This window comes from Hyla sarda, chromosome 3 (genome assembly GCF_029499605.1).
Source record: "Hyla sarda isolate aHylSar1 chromosome 3, aHylSar1.hap1, whole genome shotgun sequence".
In the NCBI taxonomy this organism is placed as follows: domain Eukaryota; kingdom Metazoa; phylum Chordata; class Amphibia; order Anura; family Hylidae; genus Hyla; species Hyla sarda.
In genome coordinates, this window is record NC_079191.1 from 23,400,455 (window position 1) to 23,424,228 (window position 23,774).

The following is a 23,774-nucleotide window of genomic DNA, read 5'->3' on the forward strand; positions in this document are numbered from 1 at the left end:
ACATTGCACCACAGACTGTATTTCATATGATTAGTTCATTCATTCAGATCTAGGATGAGTTATCTTAGTGTTCCCTTTATTTTTTTGAGCAGTGTATTAAAGGTATGAGCTAACCTGGGTGGGTTTGTCGGCACAGTCCATGAACCAATAAGCCCCTACATAAACAATTCCACCCCCCCCCCCCCTGTGGGTAGTAGTAGTAGCAGTTGCCCCCCGTGGGTAGTAGTAGTAGCTGCTCCCCCCTGTGGGTAGTAGTCGTAGCTCGCCCCCTGTGGGTAGTAGTCGTAGCTCGCCCCCTGTGGGTAGTAGTAGTAGCTCGCCCCCTGTGGGTAGTAGTAGTAGCTCCCCCCTGTGGGTAGTAGTAGTAGCTCCCCCCTGTGGGTAGTAGTAGTAGCTCCCCCTGTGGGTAGTAGTAGTAGTAGTAGCTCCCCCCCTGTGGGTAGTAGTAGTAGCTCCCCCCCTGTGGGTAGTAGTAGTAGCTCCCCCCCTGTGGATAGTAGTAGTAGTAGCACCCCCCCTGTGGGTAGTAGTAGTAGTAGCTCCCCCCCCTGTGGGTAGTAGTAGTAGTAGCTCCCCCCCCCCCTGTGGGTAGTAGTAGTAGTAGTAGTGGCTCCCCCCCTGTGGGTAGTAGTAGCTCCCCCCCTGTGGGTAGTAGCTCCCCCCCTGTGGGTAGTAGTAGTAGTAGTAGTAGCTCCCCCCTGTGGGTAGTAGTAGTAGTAGCTCCCCCCCCTGTGGGTAGTAGTAGATGCCCCCTGTTGGTAGTAATAGAAGCTCCCCTCTAGGTAGGGTCAGCCCCCTGTAGTAATATATATAATGTATGTGTGTGTGTGTATGTATATATATATATATATATATAAAATATACCAAAGGTACAAGCTAACGTGGGGGGTTTGTCGGGGCAGTCCATATCAGATATAAACCAATAAGCCCCTACATAAACAACTCCATCAGCAATTATTAATTTTGTCAGGAGATCCAGCGCCTAACCCAGTGGTGGACAAACTAGCTCAACATAGGAGCCACATTCTATGGAATCTAGATGTTTAAGAAACGCAACATGTGAACATATATAAAAATTAAGAAATACATGCAGCTGCCCCCTGTGGGTAGAAGCTGCCCCCCTGTGTATAGTAGCAGCCCCACCGTTTGTAGTAAAAGCTTTCCTGTAGGTAATAGAAGCTCCCCTGTAGGTAGCAGCAGCCCCCTGTAATAATGGCAACCCATCCCTCCCCCCCCCCCCCCTCACATAGGTAGTGGCAGCTCCCCTGTAGTAGCGGGAGCCCCCAGCAAAGTCACTTACCTAGCGGAAGTCAGAGTGGCTGTTCTGCTTCTGCCCCTCTTCGGCGTGCAGGAGGAGGGACATTGCCTTTAGCTAATGTTACTGGCTGACATCTTCAAGCAGACATGCCTATGCGTGGCACATCTGCTCCCGGCACCCCCTGCTCTGTGAAAGTGGCAGAGCAGAGGACTGCTGCATTCAAGTGGCAGTGGCCCGACAAATTAGGGGCTGGAGGTGAGAGGCACGGCACCTAGCAACGAGCCGCAGTTTGGCCACCCCTGATATAGACCAGTGTTTCCCGACCAGTGTGCCTCCAGCTGTTGCATAAACTACAACTTCCAGCATGCCTTTGGCTGTCCGGGCATGCTGGGAGTGGGAAACACTGACCTAGACTGACTGACCGATTGTGTGCCAATGCCTGGTCATGTGCTTTGTCCGCTCCCCCACCAATCATTGATGTCGTATCTTTACATACCTTATACTTAGTCTTCCTGATATACTTTGCAACTGCTAAAAGTTTGGAAAACTTAGGCGTGAAGGGATTAAGAGAATTATCGATGGCCCGGAGGAGCGCTCTCCCCTTTTTGCAGTGAGGTTCTGAGTATGGCAGATTTCATGAAAATCCATTTTAAACTTTAATGTGGTTTCTCGGGTAAAACAAGGATAACCTACCAAATTATTAATGGAATCATGTACTGAGAGGCGATAACCTCTCCATCCTTCAAGTTCTTATGATTTAAAGTAAAAACTCTGCACAAAAATCAAAGCCTCTTCTGTGTCTCCCTGCTTTGGTTTCTGCCGGTTTCGGCCTCCTGTTCCCTCACCTTATCTTCTCATATCTAGGCCCAGGAGCAGTTCAGTTTAAGCGGCTATGTTTCATCTTTTTAGTCAGGAATACAGATTTTCCAAACATTTTGCAAAGATCCCATTTATTATTAATGAAATTTTGATTTTCAAACCATGACATGTAGTGGGCATGCCCTGTGACCTTTTGTCATTCACCTATTGTTGACGGTGGATCCGGTGTTATCTGCCTTCAGCTTTATAATCAAGATTTTCTCTTTCGCTGGGAAGCTGGTTATAGGCATAGGATATGCTGATCATTGTCAGGGATCAGTGATGGTCATCCTCTTAATAGTGGGAGTACACAATACAGGAACATTGGCGGAACAGTGTATGGGGGTGTCCACACTCTCTTCGAATGGCAGATATAAGAGGAAACATGTATTGGATATGTAGTATTTCAAGCAACTGTCAGAAGTGTCTTGCAGTGCCTACTCCCCTCTACCCATACAGAAATCTGGGAATATAGGGGTTTCGGCAGAATAGTATTCGGTCAACAGCTTGGCCATAAATTGTTAAACGTTCAGCCAACCGCTATCTCTCCTGGTCCCTCCATATACACGCTTAACTGACCCTGCTTGTACGTTGAATAGAGAGAGGAGAAAACCGCTGCCAGACACCTGGTGGTGATTTATCTTCCTCAGAACACAAGGATCGGGTATATTAAAATCCTGGCCAATCCTTCTTTTCTACCATCAGGGAAGAGTCGGGAGACCCCCATACACATTAGATGGTGGGCTGATCCCACTGAAATTGTCGGGTTTGGCTAACCTTGGTACCCGGCATTCTTAACAATGCCGGGTTCCTGCGGCAGGGGTTGTGATGTCACTGCCACGCTCTCTCATGACGTCCCACCACGCCCTCTCCTTTCATGTCTATGGGAGTGGGCATGTCGGCACACACGTCCCCACCCATAGATATGAATGGAGAGGGCATGACGTGACATCACGAGAGGGCAAGGCGTGACATCATCATCATGGCCTCTGGCTCCGAGCGTTCTTTTAAAAAAAAAAAATACAGGGGATGCTCCTAAAATAATCTGACGATCTGCAGATAAATATCTCACTCTGTGCCTAGTTTTACAGTGCTCATTCACGTTGGGCTGGATTCACACCATGTTTTTGTCTCCGTTTTTTAAATTTTGCTATATGCAAAAACATGGTCAACCACGCTATTGGGTACGTCAAAAAAACGAATCCGTTTCAGTAATTTTAATATTTTTTTTTTCATGTAAGTCAATGGGAAACGGATTATTTTGGCATTCGTTTACGTATGCGTTTTTTCCTATAAAAACGTAAATATATACGTTAAACGGACAGCAAAAACGTGGTGTGAATGTACCCTTAAATAAGAGTATGATGATTTCAACGTGTCCAGTCCTTTGTTCCCAATGGGGTATCCGGCAGGTGTACACATTAGACATTAGGCCAATTTTGGCAGAATTGCCCAATAGTGATGAGCTGCAGGGGCCATATTCGAATTCACGAATATATTGACGATTATTCGTCCTATGTTCGCGTACTTCGCATATTTGCTATGTTCATTCATTTTTTGTTCCATGTGAAAATTTGCATGGAAAATTTGCATAAAAATTTGCATGTGAAGAAAAAAACACAAATGAATATTCGTCATCACGGATATATAGCACTATATTCTAGATATTCGCAATAAAAATTTGCATTACGAATATTCGTGCTCAACACTATTGCCCAACCATCCATTGAGTATGGGGGCCTCCAAACTCTTTCCCCATTACAGAGGATGTCGGGGGGAAAAGAAGACATGGGAATGTTCTGTCTCAAATGCCTGATCCTTTTTGTTCTCCAGGAGATAAACCTCTACTAGAGGTGTCTGGCAGCGGCGTTCCCCTACGTTACAAACACATGACCATTCGATCAAGCATCCATATGTGTAGGGGGGGGGGACGGGGAACTGGGAGAAATTGCTGCCAGCCAAACAAGAGGTCAGCAGACAACTACCATTCACTTACTTGAGTGACTGCTCTTTCACCACAGATACCTGCACGCTCGACTTGACTGAGCATGCACGTTTTAATTGTACTCGGCTGTCATAGAAGCCATCTGATTTATCCTGGTGTGGGGTCACTCAAAAAAGAAACCTTTTTTCATTAAAAAAAAAAAGAGTCCTCTGTAATGGTTAGTTGTCTCCTTGTTCCTCAGGGGTGGGGCTTAAAGGGATTATCCAGGAAAAAACATAATTTTTTTTTTTATATATCAACTGGCTCCAGAAAGTTATACAGATTTGTAAATTACTTCTATTACAAAAATCTTAATCTTTCATTTAAATTGTAATCTAAATAACTTTCAGTACTTATGAGCTGCTGAAGTTGAGTTGTTCTTTTCTGTCTAAGTGCTCTCTGATGACACGTGTCTCCGGAACTGTCCAGAGTAGAAGCAAATCCCCATGGCAAACCTCTTCTACTCTGTGCAGTTCCCGAGACAAGCAGAGATGTCAGCACTGTTGCCAGACAGAAAAGAACAACTCAACTTCAGCAGCTGATAATTATTGGAAGGATTAAGATTTTTCTTTAATAGAAGTAATTTACAAATTTCTTTAACTTTCTGGAGCCAGTTGATATATGTGTATATATAATATATTTTATTTATATATATATATATATATATATATATATATATATATATATATACACAAACACACATAAATTTTTTTCCTGGAATACCCCTTTAAATAAAGGGGTGTGTCACTGGTCTAATATCACCTATAACAGCGTTTTCCAAACCTTGTCTCCAGCTGTTGCAAATCTACATCTCCCAGCATGCCCGGACAGCCTTTGGCTGTCCAGGCATGCTGGGAGATGTAGATTTGCAACAGCTGGGGACACACAGTTTGGAAAACACTGCCCTATAACATGACACAGCAGTATAATGACCATGTGGAATACAAGGCTTTACGTTGCGAGTAATCTTCTGAATATCCACTGTGACCGCCCCCTGCTGACCGTTTTTGTTTTCCTGCAGGTATTGACGTTCTGAAGCTGGTGGCAGCTCAGGTTGGCAGCCAGTGGCAAGACATCTATCAGTTCCTTTGCAATGCCAACGAGCACGAGATGGCGGCATTTTCCAATGGCTACACGGCGGATCACGAGCGAGCCTACGCGGCCTTACAGCACTGGACTATACGGGGGCCTGAGGCCAGCCTGGCCAAGCTCATCAGTGCCCTACGCCAGCACCGGCGAAATGATGTGGTGGAGAAGATCCGAGGCCTCATGGAGGATACTGTGCAGGTACCTACTCATTTAGTTATTATGGTCCGTGCTCTGACCGATACAGTCCAATCGGGAAACCCACAGTTTCCATTATTATGGTGTCTGTCCCCACCCTCTTTGCTGATTTTTGATACCAAAGTGTAAAGTGGTCCTGGTGGCATCGATGTATATCAGGAGTAGAGAACCATCTAAGAATCGAATTGATTGGGACTCTAAAATCTCAAAATGACAAACTTTACTATGTAGTCACCTGAACAATCCTATTGTGCTGACGTTACGTCTGTAGCGATGTCGCCAATGTCCTGTTCCCCAGACGCGTTGTCGATGTAGACGTGAGGTAAACCTGTACATGGACTTGTATAGTACAGCATAGGTTATGAATAGAGAATGATGTAGAGGTTCTTGTGTATGCCTTGTGCTTACCTGTTTTGATGTGATGTGGCAGGCCTGGGTTTTCAGCCTAATTCCTTCACTGAAAGGATTTCCTAATAATCGCTCTGGCTTTGCAGGGAGAGGGTGTGGTGTTTGATCACTGCACCTGGTCATCTCATTAACCCCTTATGTCTACAGGATTCCTCAGTATGCTTATAAAGGTGGCCACATGATGTTACTAACATGCACATTTTGCGGCGCCAATGCCGTACTTTCCACAGAAATTCAAGCCCCATTGACCTCAATAGGATTCCTCTGTGGAATTTTGCTAAATTATCCGACAAGACTTATGTTTCTGCAGAATTTACTTAAAAATTCTGCCGTGTGAACATGCCCTTAGAGTGCAAATGCTTTGAAATGTAGTATGGGGTCATTTGACGTCCTCCCAGTCCGGAACCTGCTGTGACTCAGACCTAGAAGGTTGATACTGTAAGAAAAAAACTGCTCAGTGTGAGTACATCCTAGAGAAGTGCGCGGACAAGACTATAATGTATCTGCCACTACCGTATACATAGTTAGCAACGTGCTGAATGAACGACTTGTACTAACCGGAATCCACAATAACAGTCTCAGGTGGTTCTCAGATTGAAACTAGTCCATATAAATGCTACATAAAGGAAAGGAGACTCTGCGACTCACCATGCTGCAACAAACTTCTCTCCATTCCAAGAGGTCCATATGAGGACACATCAAAGCAAGGGAGGGCAGGGAGACAGGGGGGTGTTGGTAGGACTGCGCGGTTTCGCGCCGACCTGGCACTTCTTCAAACTACACGCGCGCGTGTAGTTTGAAGAAGTGCCAGGTCGACGCGAAACCGTGCAGTCCTACCAGCACCCCCTGCCTCCCTTGCTTTGATGTGTCCTCATATGGACTTCTTGGAATAAAGAGAAGTTTGCTGCAGCATGGCGAGTCGCAGAGTCTCCTTTCCTTTGTGTTGCATCCTAGAGAAGTGGCAGGTACCTCCTGGAGTGCACAGGCCACCAGTTGGGAATTGGGGTACTGGAATATTATGCCAGATATACCGGATATTGGGATTGGTGGTGACTTGTGTCACCGTGCAAAGAGCCAGGGACAGGTGATGGGTGAAGAGCCACATTCACTTGGTTCTAGTTTCTCCACAGTCCCACATGGTGCCCACTTTAGTCTCGTGTAAGATGTTTAGTCTCGTGTAAGATGTTTAGTCTCGTGTAAGATGTTTAGTCTCGTGTAAGATGTTCTCTCTCTCTCTTTGGATTCCCACTAGGGATTGACCGATTATCGGTTTGGCCATTATTATCGGCCGATAATCGCCATTTTGGACATTATCGGTATTGGCAATTAACCCCCCCCCCCTAGGTAATTATAACACCGGGGATGGGGGGGGGGGCGGTGGCATGTGGGCAGAAGATGGGGGGAGCCGATGGAGCCAGCGGCCTGTGGCCAGAGGATGGGGGGGAGGCAATGAGGCAGCGGCGGTATGTGGGCAGAGGGGGGGAGGCGATGGGGCAACTGTGGTAGTTAGACTCAGGACCCCAGGACAGGCAGGGGGAGAGAAGCGGGTGGCGGCGGTCTCTGGCACCACAAAAGCCGCTGCAGTTCATTAATTTAAAGCGCCCGCTTTAAATCATTGATCTGCAACGGCTTCTTCCCCGCCAGGTGGGGGGGGGGGGGCGTGTTTGAAATAGCCGATAACTTATACCGGAATATCGGTATAAGTTATCTGCTATCGGCCTGAAAGGTGACAGATTATCGGTATCTGCCCTAAAAAATCGATATCGGTCGATCCCTAACACTATTGCAGCCCATATACAAGGATGGAGACTGTATCCATGTATAAATAATAGACTTAGTGCTGCAGAGTGTAACATAGTGTTCTGGATGGTGTCCTCCTAGAAATAGCACCTGATGGTCCCTTTATAGCACATTCGGGGAAGGATCTGTTCTTCTCTTTATGGAACAGCTCCTGCATGTCTTCATGCCCAGCTCTTGATCTTAGACATGACCTGTCGCTAGAGATGTCTGATTCATCACACGGAACAAAAGCTCAAGATTCTATCGTCCGCTTCTAGAACGCTGATAAAAAGCTCTTCGTAAAAACTATACAATCTGCTTACTAACAGGGTGTCTACTCCAACCGGGCAGGAGACTATATCGGCCCCTATGTTATTTTTCTGCCTATACTTGGTAAGGCTGCATTCACACCACGTTTTTGCAATACAGTTCCCGTATACGTTTTCAATGTGAAAACCGTACAGAACCGTATTGAAAACCGTATGCCAAAAGATGCATCCGGTTGCATCCGTTTTGCATCTTGTACGGTTTTGTCCATTTTTTGTTTCCCGTACCCAAAACCTACCACGGTTTTTGGTCCGGGTGAAAAACCGTATTAAACCGTATATGTTTTTTTTAAACATGGGAGTCAATGGAAACTGTCCAGAACCGTATGTGCGTACGGTTCCATCCGGTTTTCATAATACAGTTTTTGACTTTGCACAGGCTTTTTTCTTGGATTTCAATCAAACAGTGAAACTTTATTCATAATGGAGTGAAAAGTTAAAAACGTATACTTTTTTTTTCTTTAAAAAAAAACTGATGCAACCGGACATAATTTTTCAAACCGTATACGGGTTGAAATTTGTACACACGTTTTGATACAGTTTAGTCCGGTTTTGAGGAATCAGTTTTCATCAAAAACCTGATACGGGAACTGTATAGAAAAAACGTGGTGTGAATGCACCTTAAGACTGTGATTCACTGTACTGCAGACCTGTATCCCCCCCCAATATAACCACCAATTCCTCAGTGGTGACACTTGGTCACCAAGACTGTTGATGTATGTCGAGAAGAAGACCAGCACAAACCCCACAAAAACAAAGCCAAATTCCTTAAAGGGCTACTCCCCTGGAAAACCTTTTTTTTTTTTTTTTTTTTTTTTTTTTTTTTTTTAATAAATTAACTGGTGACAGAAAGTTACACAGATTTGTAAATGACTTATATTAAAAAAAATCTTAATCCTTCCAGTACTTATCAGCTGCTGTATGCTCCACAGGAAATTCTTTTTTTATTTTATTTCTTTTTTGTCTGACCACGGCGCATTTTGAAATAAAGGGTATTTTTTTTTTTGTCATTTAGAAAAACCTTGCGACTTGTCGTAGAGACATATATAGTTTTTATTAGTTGGGGTCTGGTTGTTCAGACCCCAACCAATCACAAGGACAAGCTGGGAGAAGGGCCTGCTTAGCGCTTTCTCTCTCTGCTCTGTGTCACATGACCAGGACAGAACTATAATGTAAGTCTATAGGGCTGTCCAGGTCTAATAGATACAGAGCGGGGAGAGGCACATGAAGCCATACTCATTCTCGTCATTGGTCAGGTTCTAAGCAATAATAAAATATCACTAATCAAAATGTTTTATTAATTCATTGTACGAAACGCAGTAGTAGTCAATACGTAAAGTCAGTCCCTTACATATGCCCCATGTCCTATCTGGACCTCTCTGACGTTACACATTTGACTTTGTCTGCATCACCTGGTGGACAGATATTTCCAATTTCGTGACTAGTCCACAGCTGCCAGGAGCCGGGTCGTTTTTATTTTATCGAAGGGCGCGCTGTGGCCCTGGGCATTTCCTTCATGCTGCATTTCACTTATCAACCATGACAAGGCCGCCAGGTCACTCCTTGGAGGAGATGTGGAGGGCTCAGGGAGTCTTAGCTTTGAGGAAACAGACTGAGAAGTGCCGGTCAGACACTTTATTCACAAGTTATCGGCCTTCTGCGGAGATGACTCTGTGTCCTCTGTGTGAGGAGCGTTCTTAATTTATAATGGGTCTCCGGGGGCCGACTGCCAACTACAGCAAGAGGAAGGGTTGTTGTGGCTCATAGTAACCAGATATTTTTGTAAGAGCCTGCATCTTATTGGTGGTGTACATGATAAAGGGTCCCAGTACTATAGGGGTCTTCACTGAGAGCGCCAAGAGAGGAGAGGCCAGCTCTAGTAACTATCTGCCCTGATAATGCCGCTTTGGCACTTGTAGTGTTAATACATTATTAGGATAGCAGCAGGATACAGTGGTCACTATGGGCCCTGGCACTTTTTCTGCCAATCACTATAGTGATTGGTGCTGTATACAGAGATCCTTATGGGCCCTGGCACTTGTAGTGTTAATATTCTGTACTGAGGGACACAGGATACAGAGGTCACTGTGGGTCTTGGCACTTGTAGTGTTAATACGCTGTAGTAATGGGCACAGGATACAGCGGTCACTATGTACCCTGGCACTTGTAGTGTTTCTATGCTGTAGTAATGGGTGCTCTAGCGGTCACTATGTACCCTGGCACTTGTAGTGTTAATACGTTGTAGTGATGGGCGCTCAGGTGGTGTCTATGGACCCTGGCATTTGTAGTGTTAATACATTGTAGTGATGGGCGCTCAGGTGGTGTCTATGGACCCTGGCATTTGTAGTGTTAATACATTGTAGTGATGGGCGCTCAGGTGGTGTCTATGGACCCTGGCACTTGTAGTGTTAATACACTGTAGTGATGGGCGCTCAGGTGGTGTCTATGGACCCTGGCACTTGTAGTGTTAATACATTGTAGTGATGGGCACTCAGGTGGTGTCTATGGACCCTGGCATTTTTAGTGTTAATACGTTGTAGTGATGGGCGCTCAGGTGGTGTCTATGGACCCTGGCACTTGTAGTGTTAGTACACTGTAGTGATGGGCGCTCAGGTGGTGTCTATGGACCCTGGCATTTGTAGTGTTAATACATTGTAGTGATGGGCGCTCAGGTGGTGTCTATGGACCCTGGCACTTGTAGTGTTAGTACATTGTAGTGATGGGCGCTCAGGTGGGGTCTATGGACCCTGGCACTTGTAGTGTTAGTACACTGTAGTGATGGGCGCTCAGGTGGTGTCTATGGACCCTGGCACTTGTAGTGTTAGTACACTGTAGTGATGGGCGCTCAGGTGATGTCTATGGACCCTGGCACTTGTAGTGTTAGTACACTGTAGTGATGGGCGCTCAGGTGGGGTCTATGGCCCTGGCACTTGTAGTGTTAGTACACTGTAGTGATGGGCGCTCAGGTGTTGTCTATGGACCCTGGCACTTGTAGTGTTAATACATTGTAGTGATGGGCACTCAGGTGGTGTCTATGGACCCTGGCATTTTTAGTGTTAATATATTGTAGTGATGGGCGCTCAGGTGGGGTCTATGGACCCTGGCACTTGTAGTGTTAATACGTTGTAGTGATGGGCGCTCAGGTGGGGTCTATGGCCCTGGCACTTGTAGTGTTAATACATTGTAGTGATGGGCACTCAGGTGGTGTCTATGGACCCTGGCACTTGTAGTGTTAGTACACTGTAGTGATGGGCGCTCAGGTGGTGTCTATGGACCCTGGCACTTGTAGTGTTAGTACACTGTAGTGATGGGCGCTCAGGTGGGGTCTATGGACCCTGGCACTTGTAGTGTTAGTACACTGTAGTGATGGGCGCTCAGGTGGTGTCTATGGACCCTGGCACTTGTAGTGTTAGTACACTGTAGTGATGGGCGCTCAGGTGGGGTCTATGGACCCTGGCACTTGTAGTGTTAGTACACTGTAGTGATGGGCGCTCAGGTGGGGTCTATGGACCCTGGCACTTGTAGTGTTAATACATTGTAGTGATGGGCGCTCAGGTGGTGTCTATGGACCCTGGCACTTGTAGTGTTAATACGTTGTAGTGATGGGCGCTCAGGTGGTGTCTATGGACCCTGGCACTTGTAGTGTTAATACGTTGTAGTGATGGGCGCTCAGGTGGGGTCTATGGACCCTGGCACTTGTAGTGTTAGTACACTGTAGTGATGGGCGTTCCGGCGGTCTCTGTATTGTCACCAGGCAGTACTCCCGATGTGCTGAGTTGCGGTAAATAATGGATGTGTTGTCCTCTGCTCCTATTTCCCAATACTCTGTAATTGATCCTCCCCGGATTATTCATAGAGCTGACGTGATCCTCAACGCTTCTAGTAACTAATGTCCAGATGCTACACACAATGGCTGATAATGTCTTCTGTCAGGACTGTTCCTTAATTTATTTAAGGATGTTCTCCTCCTATGATTAATTTAGGAGTCTTTTACGGCAGGCTAGTTTGCTATGGATATACTGGGTGGGTCCCACTTTCTATGGGGTCATCTAGTGGTTGCTATGGATATACTGGTTCGCTCCTACTTCCTATGGGGTCATCTAGTGGTTGCTATGGATATACTGGGTGGGTCCCACTTTCTATGGGGTCATCTAGTGGTTGCTATGGATATACTGAGTGGCTCCTACTTCCTATGAGGTCATCTAGTGGTTGCTATGGATATACTGGGTGGCTCCTACTTCCTATGGGGTCATCTAGTGGTTGCTATGTATATACTGGCTAGCTCCTACTTCCTATGGGGTCATCTAGTGGTTGCTATGGATATACTGGGTGGCTCCTACTTCCTATGAGGTCATCTAGTGGTTGCTATGGATATACTGGGTGGCTCCTACTTCCTATGGGGTCATTAAGTGGTTGCTATGGATATACTGGGTGGCTCCTACTTCCTATGAGGTCATCTAGTGGTTGCTATGTATATACTGGCTAGCTCCTACTTCCTATGGGGTCATCTAGTGGTTGCTATGGATATACTGGGTGGGTCCTACTTCCTATGGGGTCATCTAGTGGTTGCTATGGATATGCTGGGTGGCTCCTACTTCCTATGAGGTCATCTAGTGGTTGCTATGGATATACTGGGTCGCTCCTACTTCCTATGAGGTCATCTAGTGGTTGCTATGTATATACTGGCTAGCTCCTACTTCCTATGGGGTCATCTAGTGGTTGCTATGGATATACTGGATAGCTCCCACTTCCTATGGGGTCATCTAGTGGTTGCTATGTATATACTGGGTGGTTCCTACTTCCTATAGGGTCATCTGGTGGTTGCTATGTATATACTGGATAGCTCCCACTTCCTATGGGGTCATCTAGTGGTTGCTATGGTTATACTGGGTGGTTCCGACTTCCTATGGGGTCATCTAGTGGTTGCTATGGATATACTGGGTGGCTCCCACTTTCTTTGGGGTCATCTAGTGGTTGCTATGGATATACTGGGTGGTTCCTACTTCCTATGGGGTCATCTAGTGGTTGCTATGTATATACTGGCTAGCTCCTACTTCCTATGAGGTCATCTAGTGGTTGCTATGGATATACTGGGTGGCTCCTACTTTCTATGGTGTCATCTAGTGGTTGCTATGGTTATACTGGGTGGCTCCTACTTCCTATGGGGTCATCTAGTGGTTGCTATGGTTATATTGGGTAGCTCCTACTTCCTATGGGGTCATCTAGTGGTTGCTATGGATATACTGGGTCGCTTCTACTTCCTATGAGGTCATCTAGTGGCTGCTATGGATATACTGGGTGGCTCCTACTTCCTATGGGGTCATCTAGTGGTTGCTATGGATATACTGGGTAGCTCCTACTTCTTATGGGGTCATCTGGTGGTTGCTATGGATATACTGAGTGGCTCCTACTTCCTATGGGGTCATCTAGTGGTTGCTATGGTTATACTGGGTGGTTCCTACTTCCTATAGGGTCATCTCGTGGTTGCTATGGTTATACTGGATAGCTCCTACTTCTTATGGGGTCATCTAGTGGTAGCTATGGTTATACTGGATAGCTCCTACTTCCTATGAGGTCATCTAGTGGTTGCTATGTATATACTGGCTAGCTCCTACTTCCTATGGGGTCATCTAGTGGTTGCTATGGATATACTGGATAGCTCCCACTTCCTATGGGGTCATCTAGTGGTTGCTATGTATATACTGGGTGGTTCCTACTTCCTATAGGGTCATCTGGTGGTTGCTATGTATATACTGGATAGCTCCCACTTCCTATGGGGTCATCTAGTGGTTGCTATGGTTATACTGGGTGGTTCCGACTTCCTATGGGGTCATCTAGTGGTTGCTATGGATATACTGGGTGGCTCCCACTTTCTTTGGGGTCATCTAGTGGTTGCTATGGATATACTGGGTGGTTCCTACTTCCTATAGGATCATCTAGTGGTTGCTATGGATATACTGGGTGGCTCCTACTTCCTATGGGGTCATCTAGTGGTTGCTATGTATATACTGGCTAGCTCCTACTTCCTATGAGGTCATCTAGTGGTTGCTATGGATATACTGGGTGGCTCCTACTTTCTATGGGGTCATCTAGTGGTTGCTATGGTTATACTGGGTGGCTCCTACTTCCTATGGGGTCATCTAGTGGTTGCTATGGTTATATTGGGTAGCTCCTACTTCCTATGGGGTCATCTAGTTGTTGCTATGGATATACTGGGTCGCTTCTACTTCCTATGAGGTCATCTAGTGGCTGCTATGGATATACTGGGTGGCTCCTACTTCCTATGGGGTCATCTAGTGGTTGCTATGGATATACTGGGTAGCTCCTACTTCTTATGGGGTCATCTGGTGGTTGCTATGGATATACTGAGTGGCTCCTACTTCCTATGGGGTCATCTAGTGGTTGCTATGGTTATACTGGGTGGTTCCTACTTCCTATAGGGTCATCTCGTGGTTGCTATGGTTATACTGGATAGCTCCTACTTCCTATGGGGTCATCTAGTGGTAGCTATGGATATACTGGGTAGCTCCTACTTCTTATGGGGTCATCTAGTGGTAGCTATGGATATACTGGGTAGCTCCTACTTCTTATGGGGTCATCTGGTGGTTGCCATGGATATACTTGGTAGCTCCTACTTCCTATGGGGTCATCTAGTGGTTGCTATGGATATACTGGGTGGCTCCTACTTCCTATGAGGTCATCTAGTGGTTGCTATGGATATACTGGGTGGCTCCTACTTCCTATGAGGTCATCTAGTGGTTGCTATGGATATACTGGCTAGCTCCTACTTCCTATGGGGTCATCTAGTGGTTGCTATGGATATACTTGGTCGCTCCTACTTCCTATGGGGTCATCTAGTGGTTGCTATGGTTATACTGGGTGGTTCCTACTTCCTATAGGGTCATCTAGTGGTTGCTTTGGTTATACTGGGTCGCTCCTACTTCCTATAGGGTCATCTAGTGGTTGCTATGTATATACTGGGTCGCTCCTACTTCCTATGGTCATCTAGTGGTTGCTATGGATATACTGGGTCGCTCCTACTTCCTATGGGGTCATCTAGTGGTTGCTATGGATATACTTGGTCGCTCCTACTTCCTATGGGGTCATCTAGTGGTTGCTATGGTTATACTGGGTGGTTCCTACTTCCTATAGGGTCATCTAGTGGTTGCTATGGTTATACTGGGTCGCTCCTACTTCCTATGGGGTCATCTAGTGGTTGCTATGGATATACTGGGTCGCTCCTACTTCCTATGAGGTCATCTAGTGGTTGCTATGGATATACTGGGTGGCTCCTACTTCCTATGGGGTCATCTAGTGGTTGCTATGGATATACTGGGTCGCTCCTACTTCCTATGAGGTCATCTAGTGGTTGCTATGGATATACTGGGTGGTTCCTACTTCCTATTGGGTCATCTAGTGGTTGCTATGGATATACTGGGTTGTTCCTACTTCCTATGGGGTTATCTAGTGGTTGCTATGGATATACTGGGTGGTTCCTACTTCCTATGAGGTCATCTAGTGGTTGCTATGGTTATACTGGGTGGTTCCTACCTCCTATGGGGTCATCTAATGGTTGCTATGGATATACTGGGTGGTTCCTACTTCCTATAGGGTCATCTCATGGTTGCTATGGTTATACTGGGTGGCTCCTACTTCCTATGGGGTCATCTAGTGGCTGCTATGGTTATACTGGGTGTCTCCTACTTCCTATAGGGTCATCTCGTGGTTGCTATGTATATACTGGGTGGCTCCTACTTCCTATGGGGTCATCTAGTGGTTGCTATGGATATACTGGGTGGCTCCTACTTCCTATGGGGTCATCTCGTGGTTGCTTTGGTTATACTGGGTGGCTCCTACTTCCTATAGGGTCATCTCGTGGTTGCTATGGTTATACTGGGTGGCTCCTACTTCCTATGAGGTCATCTAGTGGTTGCTATGTATATACTGGATAGCTCCCACTTCCTATGGGGTCATCTAGTGGTTGCTATGGATATACTGGGTGGTTCCTACTTCCTATAGGGTCATCTCGTGGTTGCTATGGTTATACTGGGTGGCTCCTACTTCCTATGGGGTCATCTAGTGGTTGCTATGGATATACTGGGTGGCTCCTACTTCTTATGGGGTCATCTAGTGGTAGCTATGGATATACTGGGTAGCTCCTACTTCTTATGGGGTCATCTGGTGGTTGCTATGGATATACTGGGTGGCTCCTACTTCCTATGGGGTCATCTAGTGGTTGCTATGGTTATACTGGGAGGCTCCTACTTCCTATGGGGTCATCTAGTGGTTGCTATGGTTATACTGGGTGGTTCCTACTTCCTATAGGGTCATCTCGTGGTTGCTATGGTTATACTGGGTGGCTCCTACTTCCTATGGGGTCATCTGGTGGTTGCTATGGATATACTGGGTGGCTCCTACTTCCTATGGGGTCATCTAGTGGTTGCTATGGTTATACTGGGTGGCTCCTACTTCCTATGGGGTCATCTGGTGGTTGCTATGGATATACTGGGTGGCTCCTACTTCCTATGGGGTCATCTAGTGGTTGCTATGTATATACTGGGTGGTTCCTACTTCCTATAGGGTCATCTCGTGGTTGCTATGGTTATACTGGGTGGCTCCTACTTCCTATGGGGTCATCTAGTGGTTGCTATGGATATGCTGGGTGGTTCCTACTTCCTATAGGGTCATCTCGTGGTTGCTATGGTTATACTGGGTGGCTCCTACTTCCTATGGGGTCATCTAGTGGTAGCTATGGACTCTATCTGTCTTGACTATCTCCATAAAAGTCTAAAGATCCTGGAGACCCAACCTCAGGTGAAACATAAACTGATATTATAGGGGGGTGGAAGGTCTTGAGGACTCGTAGCCCCTTTGTTAGGGACAGTGACCTCCTTTGCTCGTCTCCTTTATATGTGGTTTGGATGGAATTCTTCTCAGAGATGAATCTTACAACTTGCAACATCTCCTGAAAGCCGAGTTCTGGGCTCCGGGCATGGGGTGTGATGTTTACGAAGCCAAAAAGGCAAAGGCGTTGGATCTATAAATAACAGAGCACCAATCTACATCAATGTAAGGTCTGGGAACTGAGACGTCTATATCCTGAGGAAGTCTTAAAGAGGTACTCCGATGAAAAACTTTTTTTTTTTAAATAAACTGGTGCCAGAAAGTTGAACAGATTTTTGAATTACTTCTATTAAAAAAATCTTAATCCTTCCTGTACTTATTAGCTGCTGAATACTACAGTGGAAATTCTTTTCCATGTGAAACACAGAGCTGTCTGCTGACATCATGAGCACAGTGCTCTCTGCTGACATCTCTGTCCATTTTAGGAAGTGTCCAGAGTAAAAGGAAATCCCCATAGCTAACATATGCTGTTTAAAGGGGTACTCCGGTGGCAAACTTTTAATTTTTTTATTTAATTTTTTTAAATCAGCTGGTACCAGTAAGTTAAACAGAATTGTAAATAACTACTGTTTACAAATCTTAATCCTTCCAGTACTAATCAGCTGCTGTATGCCCTAGAGGAAGTTCTTTTCTTTTTTAATTTCCTTTCTGTCTGACCACAGAGCTCTCTGCTGACACCTCTGTTCATGTCAGGAACTGTCCAGAGCAGGAGAGGTTTGCTATGGGGATTTGCTCCTGTTCTAGACAGTTCCTAAAATGGACAGAGGTGTCAGCAGAGAGGAGGTCAGACAGAAAAGAAATTAAAAAATAAAAGAATTTCCTCTGTAGTATACAGCAACTGATAAGTACTGGAATAATTAACATTTTTAAATAGAAGTAATTTACTTACTTCTGTTTAATCTGTTTAACTTTCTGGTACCAGTTGATTTAAAAATAAAAATGTTTTCCACAGGAGTACCCCTTTAAATACTCATTAGCTATCTACATCTCTTTGTGGAAACATCTAGTGGTGGCATCGGGGCACCAGGCGTCTTGAATGCCATCCTTTGTTGCTGTCGCTAGGTACTGAACATCATAGAAAAGCAATCGGCTGAAACTAACCGTAGACCTTGCCCTTTGATGTTGTAAAAAATTGACTTCTCCAAATCTCCAGAGAAAATTGTTTTGCATTGGGGAAAAAAAAATCCATTCCAATTGCTGTGACACAAGTTCTCGGATTTGTGTCGCAGATTTGCAATTTCCTTCCGCAGAGTAGGATGCAGACCAGAAAGTCACATTCGATGGGTTTGCCTACCTGGTGTAGTTCACCCTAGGTCAAGAAGAGACACGCTTCAAAGTGTTACGTATGGTGCAGGAACCCTTCTGAAGTCAATGGGACGCAGGTTCCATGTGGATTCCTATGTTCAATCCGTGTCCTTATAGATCAGCCTTTTAGCTCAGTGGTCCCTAACCCAGTCCTCAAGACCTGCCAAAATTCTGGGTTGTTTTTCCCCCCCAGTTATTCCATTGTAATAGAACAGGGAACAATTCGAGTCCTGGACTGTTGGTGGCCTCGAGGACTGGGTTGGGGACCTTTTAGACGCTTGCAAGGTTGTAGGCTCTTCTTTTTCTTGTGTGTTACTTGTGCTGTGCCTGTTCCTCCCCTTCAGATGCTGAGGAAGAAATACTGCAGCTGCATCTCCCTCCTCCCCCATTGTTAATATTTCAGAAACTTTCATACATTTACATGTACTACTGACTTATACGAACATAAAGCACTTGAAGATCATTTAAATTTGATTCTGTAAGTAGAGGAATTGAAGAGTACCTGTTGGCAAATAAACTGTTCTAAACTAAACTGTTCTAAACTAAGCTATGTTCCCTAACTACTCCTAACACCCCTCCCAAAATTCAGAGCTTTAATAAAGCTTCTTTTTCACAGTGCAATTTCCCAGCAGGATAAAGTGGGCGTTTCCCACCAGACATGACATCACTGAAGCCTACTGGGGGACAACTTCCGCCCTCACATGGTTGCAGTGCTGTGATGAATAGAAGACCTCAGGCTCTGTGCATGTTTCAGTCTGTGTTGAGTCTGTGTTGAGTGAGGCTCTCCTTCAGCTGTCAGTCTGTGTGGTTTTCTGTGAGAATCTGTGGAGCTTTCACTTTCTGTGCAGCTGTCAATCAAGCTCTGTGCAGAGAAACACTTCCTGAGTTCGGACTCCTGCCAGGTCGGGAGGAGACCAAGCTCACTGTATTAATTGTGACAGGGTCAGAACGGAGCCACCTAGTGGCCTTTTTTTCTATTACATTTTAAACATATTTATGTTAATCATTTTAAAAGCAAGGGAATGGGAAAGTGTCTGCTAATTACACAAGGAGCAATATGTTTTATTTGATGACAGGTACTCTGTAAAGGGGTACTCCGCGGCCCTGCTTCTGGAGCTCCGCTCCCCAGCGTCCGGAAGTTTATTGTTCCGAACCCTATGTGCGGGCTTCCGTGTTCAGGGCCACCCCTCGTGACGTCACGCCTGCCCCCTCAATGAAAGTCTATGGGAAGGGGGCGCGACGGCCGTCCCGCCCCCTTCCCATAGACATTTGTTGAGGGGGCCGGCGTGATGTCACGAGGGGTGGCCCTGAACACGGAAGCCCGCACACAGTGTTTGGAACAATAAACTTCCGGACGCGGGGTATCTACAGTAGGGATCGACCGATATAGATTTTTTAGGGCCAATACCGATAAAATGTTAACTTTGAGGCTGATAGCCGATAACTTATACCGATATTCCGGTATAGGTTATCGGCTATTCAGCGCCGCCCCCCCCCCGACCCCACAGAGGTCGCTGCAGAACAATGATTTAATGATTTAAAGCGGCGTGGACCCCGAGAACAGGTAATTATAAAACCTGGGATGGGGGAGGCAATGGGGCAGCGGCGGTGGTCTCCGGGGGGCGTGGCATTATCGACATATTGGCAAGGTAATTGCCGATACCGATAATGTAAAAAATCGTGAATATCGGCCGATAATATTGGCCAAACCGATAATCAGTCGATCCCTAATCTACAGTATAAGGTGGGTGTACACACAGACACAGGGTGATCACCCGGGCCTGGTCCCAACATAGTGGTCCTGTGTGTAGTAAATGATAACACTAGAAGTAGATCTGATATGTGGGATGCTGGTTGATCTGGCATAACCTAGTTGGGGGTTGTAGTGCACGATGTTCTCTAAGGAGAGTTCAGCATTTTTGTCTTCGCCCATCGGCCGTATTAGGTGTGGATGTTATGTGTTCTCACATCTCCGCTTACATCAGTCAATAATATTATTCCGGGCTTGTAGTCCATGTAGGTCGGCCAGGGTTACACATGGTGTGCGGTCACACCGAGGCGTGGGATAGTTGTGTGGGTCTGAGGAGAAGTAGATGGTGTTTCTTTATATTGGTTACATAATACACCCAGATTTATCCGGGAACCTGACATATCCGGCGTAATCTGTCTAAAATTAGACTCTGCTCATAGAAGATGTAGGGGCAGTCATTCCATAGTCGAAAAACATAATAAACTAATAAACTATACAAATGTGTGTATGGATCCTATGCTGTGTGATGTCATCATGTATGCCATGACCTCATCAGCGGGTAAGTTGTACTCCAGTTATATCGTCATGCCTCTATATACTATTGTAGCGGTCAGACACATTAGTCTTTACATTGGCACCTAGTTGCCGTCAGCTGTATCTCCATCTTGTATTATTATGTTTGGTGTCGGGCAGTGTAGCTATTGTGTTACTACCCAGTAGCCGCCAGCTACACCTCCATGTTGTGTGTTATTGTAGTTGTGGGACGTAGCAGTAAGCCAACTTAGGCTTTGCACCCCATAGGTCCCACCATTCAGTTGGATTTAGGTTTGCCCCCAGCTATACCTCCTTGTTGTGTGTTATTGTCTTGGGTGGGCACAGGAGTTCACCACAATTGGCTTTTGTCCAGACAACTGGCAGCCGCCACCTCCTTGTTGTGAGTGATAGCCGTCAGCCAGGGAGCGCCCTATAGCCTCCATCTATACCGCCATGTTGTCTGGTTTTGTCGGATACAGAAGTCCTCCTTAGGCTATGCATCCATCTTGTGTTATACTTTGGCTTTGCACCCAGTAGCCACCAGCTATACAGCCATCTTGTGTATTACTGTCTTTGGTTGCCACAGGAGTGCGTCGCTTATGGCTCTTGTCTCAACAACTGGCAGCCGCCACTTTATTGTTGTGCATTTCTGTTGCCTCCAGTTATACCGCCATGTAGTGTGTTATTGTAGCTGTCAGACCCAGCCAGTAGCTCCAGCTATACCTCCATATTGTGTGTTGTTGTAGTTGTCAGACACAGCACCCAATAGCCCCCAGCAATACACCCGTGTTGTGTTATTAAAGTTGTAGTTACACTAGTAAGCCAGTTTTGGCTTTGCACACAGTAGCCCCCAGGTATACCGCCATGTTGTGCATTGCCTATTATGGGCACAGTAGTTTGTCTCATATAGCAGACAGGGCTTGATTGTTGTGCATCACTGTTGTTGTAAGGGACACCTGTCGACCAGCCAACGTCCTGTAACCTCCAGCTATCCCACCATGTTGTGTGTTATTGTAGTTTGTCAGGCACCGAAATCAGCCAGGTTACACTGTCCACCTAGTAACCCTCAGCTATACCGCCATATTGTGTGTTATTATAGTTGTCAGATACAGCACTAAATATTGGCTTTGCACCCAGTTGCCCCAGTAATAAATCCATCCATTTTGTGTTCTTATAGTTGTGGAGGACTCCAGTCAGCCAGTTTTGGCTTTGCACCAGTAGCCCACAGCTGTACCTCTATATTTTGTGTTATTGTCTGTGGTGGGCACAGGGGTGTCCCATGTTTGGCTTTTGTCCCAGCAACTTGCAGCCGCCGCCTCATTGTTGTGCATCATAGTAGTTGTGAGGGACGGCTGTCAGCCAGCGCCCTGTAGCCTCCAGCTATACCGCCATGTTGTGTGTTATTGCAGTCAGACACACCAGCCAGCCGGGTTCTGTTTTCTACCTAGTAACTCCGTTATACCGCCATGTAGTGTGTTATTGTAATTGTCAGACTGAGCTCTCAGCCAGTTTTGGCTTTGCACCCAGTATCTCCAGCTATACCGCCATGTTGTCTATTATTGTAGTTGTCAGCCCGGTTTAGCTTTCCACCTAGTAACCTCCAGCTTTACCTCCATCTTGTGTTATTGTAGTTATCAGACACAGCACCCAGTAGGCCCTGGCAGTACATTCCTGTTGTGTTCTTATAGTTGTGGGGACATCCATATTGTGTATTATTGTTTATGGTGGCTACAGAAGTGCTCCGCGTTTGGCTCCTTTCCCATCAGCCGCCGCCTCCTTGTTGTGAGGCACAGCCATCAGCCGGGGGCCTGTAGCCTCAAGCTATACCGCCATGTTGTTATTGTAATTGTTAGACACCCCAGTCAGCCAGGTTTAGCTATAGCGCCATGTTGTTATTGTAATTGTTAGACACACAAGTCAGCCAGGTTTAGCTATACCGCCATGTTGTGTGTTATTGTAATTTTCAGACACACAAGTCAGCCAGGTTTAGCTGTACCGCCATGTTGTGCGTTATTGTAATTTTCAGACACACAAGTCAGCCAGGTTTAACTATACCGCCATGTTATTATTGTAATTGTTAGACACCCCAGTCAGCCAGGTTTAACTATACCGCCATGTTATTATTGTAATTGTTAGACACCCCAGTCAGCCAGGTTTAGCTATACCGCCATGTTGTGCGTTGTTGTAATTTTCAGACACAGAAGTCAGCCAGGCTTAGCTATACCACCATGTTGTCCATTATTGTAATTGTTAGACACCCCAGTTAGCCAGGTTTAGCTATACCGCCATGTTGTGTGTTATTGTAATTTTTATACACACAAGTCAGCCAGGTTTAGCTATACCGCCATGTTGTCTATTATTGTGGTTGTCGGACACCTCAGTCAGCCAGGTTTAGCTATACCGCCATGTTGTTATTGTAATTGTTAGACACCCCAGTCAGCCAGGTTTAGCTATACCGCCATGTTGTGCGTTGTTGTAATTTTCAGACACAGAAGTCAGCCAGGCTTAGCTGTACCGCCATGTTGTCCATTATTGTAATTGTTAGACACCCCAGTTAGCCAGGTTTAGCTATACCGCCATGTTGTGTGTTATTGTAATTTTCAGACACACAAGTCAGCCAGGTTTAGCTATACCGCCATGTTGTGTGTTATTGTAGCCATTGGCAGGAGCGGTCATTACGTTCCTCGTGTATTCGGATCTTGTGCTGGTTAAACATTGACTCGGCTCTGCTGGGCTGGTGACCCAGAATCACCTCAGATGCCAGGCGCACATTGTTACCTATTGTACGGCGGAGGTCGTAGCGGCCGTCCTCACAACGAAAACACCTTCCAGTACCTTTATTTCTGGCAGGAATCCGAGCTCTGCGGGTGCAGCGCATTGTGCGAGGAGAAATGTTCCTGTTCTTCTCTCCTCTTCACAATTGGGATGGAAACAATGTCGGCGAGTACGGATAGAATCTACATGTGGTGAGGGAATAATAGACATCGGAGGGGGAGATCTGCGCCCATTATTCCGTCCCTTCTCTGCCGCTGGTGGTTCTGTTATTAGAAAACGTATGAAAAGGCCGAAGAGAGAAGACTGCGCCAACATGGCGAACGCGTACTGTTATATTATGGTTCGGGGGCTATTGGTCTAGGGGTCAACCCCGGTCTAGTTTACATTTAGATACTGCAGACCTGTCCATAGCCAGTCCTGCTCTCTGCAATACAATTGTATCCAGTCTAGACAATGCTCTGTGAGCTAAACAGCCTGGACTACAGACTGATACATTGTACGTAGCCAGTCCTGCTTTCAGGTGAGAAGTGGAGACCAGTGTTCCCCAACCCAGCCTGCCTCCAGCTGTTGCAAAGCTACAACTCCCAGCATGCCCGGACAGCCTTTGGC

At 46.1% G+C, this 23,774-nt stretch overlaps 1 protein-coding gene across 8 annotated transcripts in view; it reads left to right on the plus strand.

The window, feature by feature from the left end:
• TNFRSF21 (TNF receptor superfamily member 21) overlaps window positions 1–23,774 on the plus strand; it is a 145,251-nt gene that overhangs the window by 89,466 nt on the left and 32,011 nt on the right. For all 8 annotated transcript variants that reach the window (XM_056563868.1, XM_056563870.1, XM_056563869.1 and 5 more), the window contains exon 4: window positions 5,122–5,387. In XM_056563868.1, the coding sequence (XP_056419843.1) occupies window positions 5,122–5,387 (266 nt within the window). The remainder of the gene's footprint in view (window positions 1–5,121; window positions 5,388–23,774) is intronic.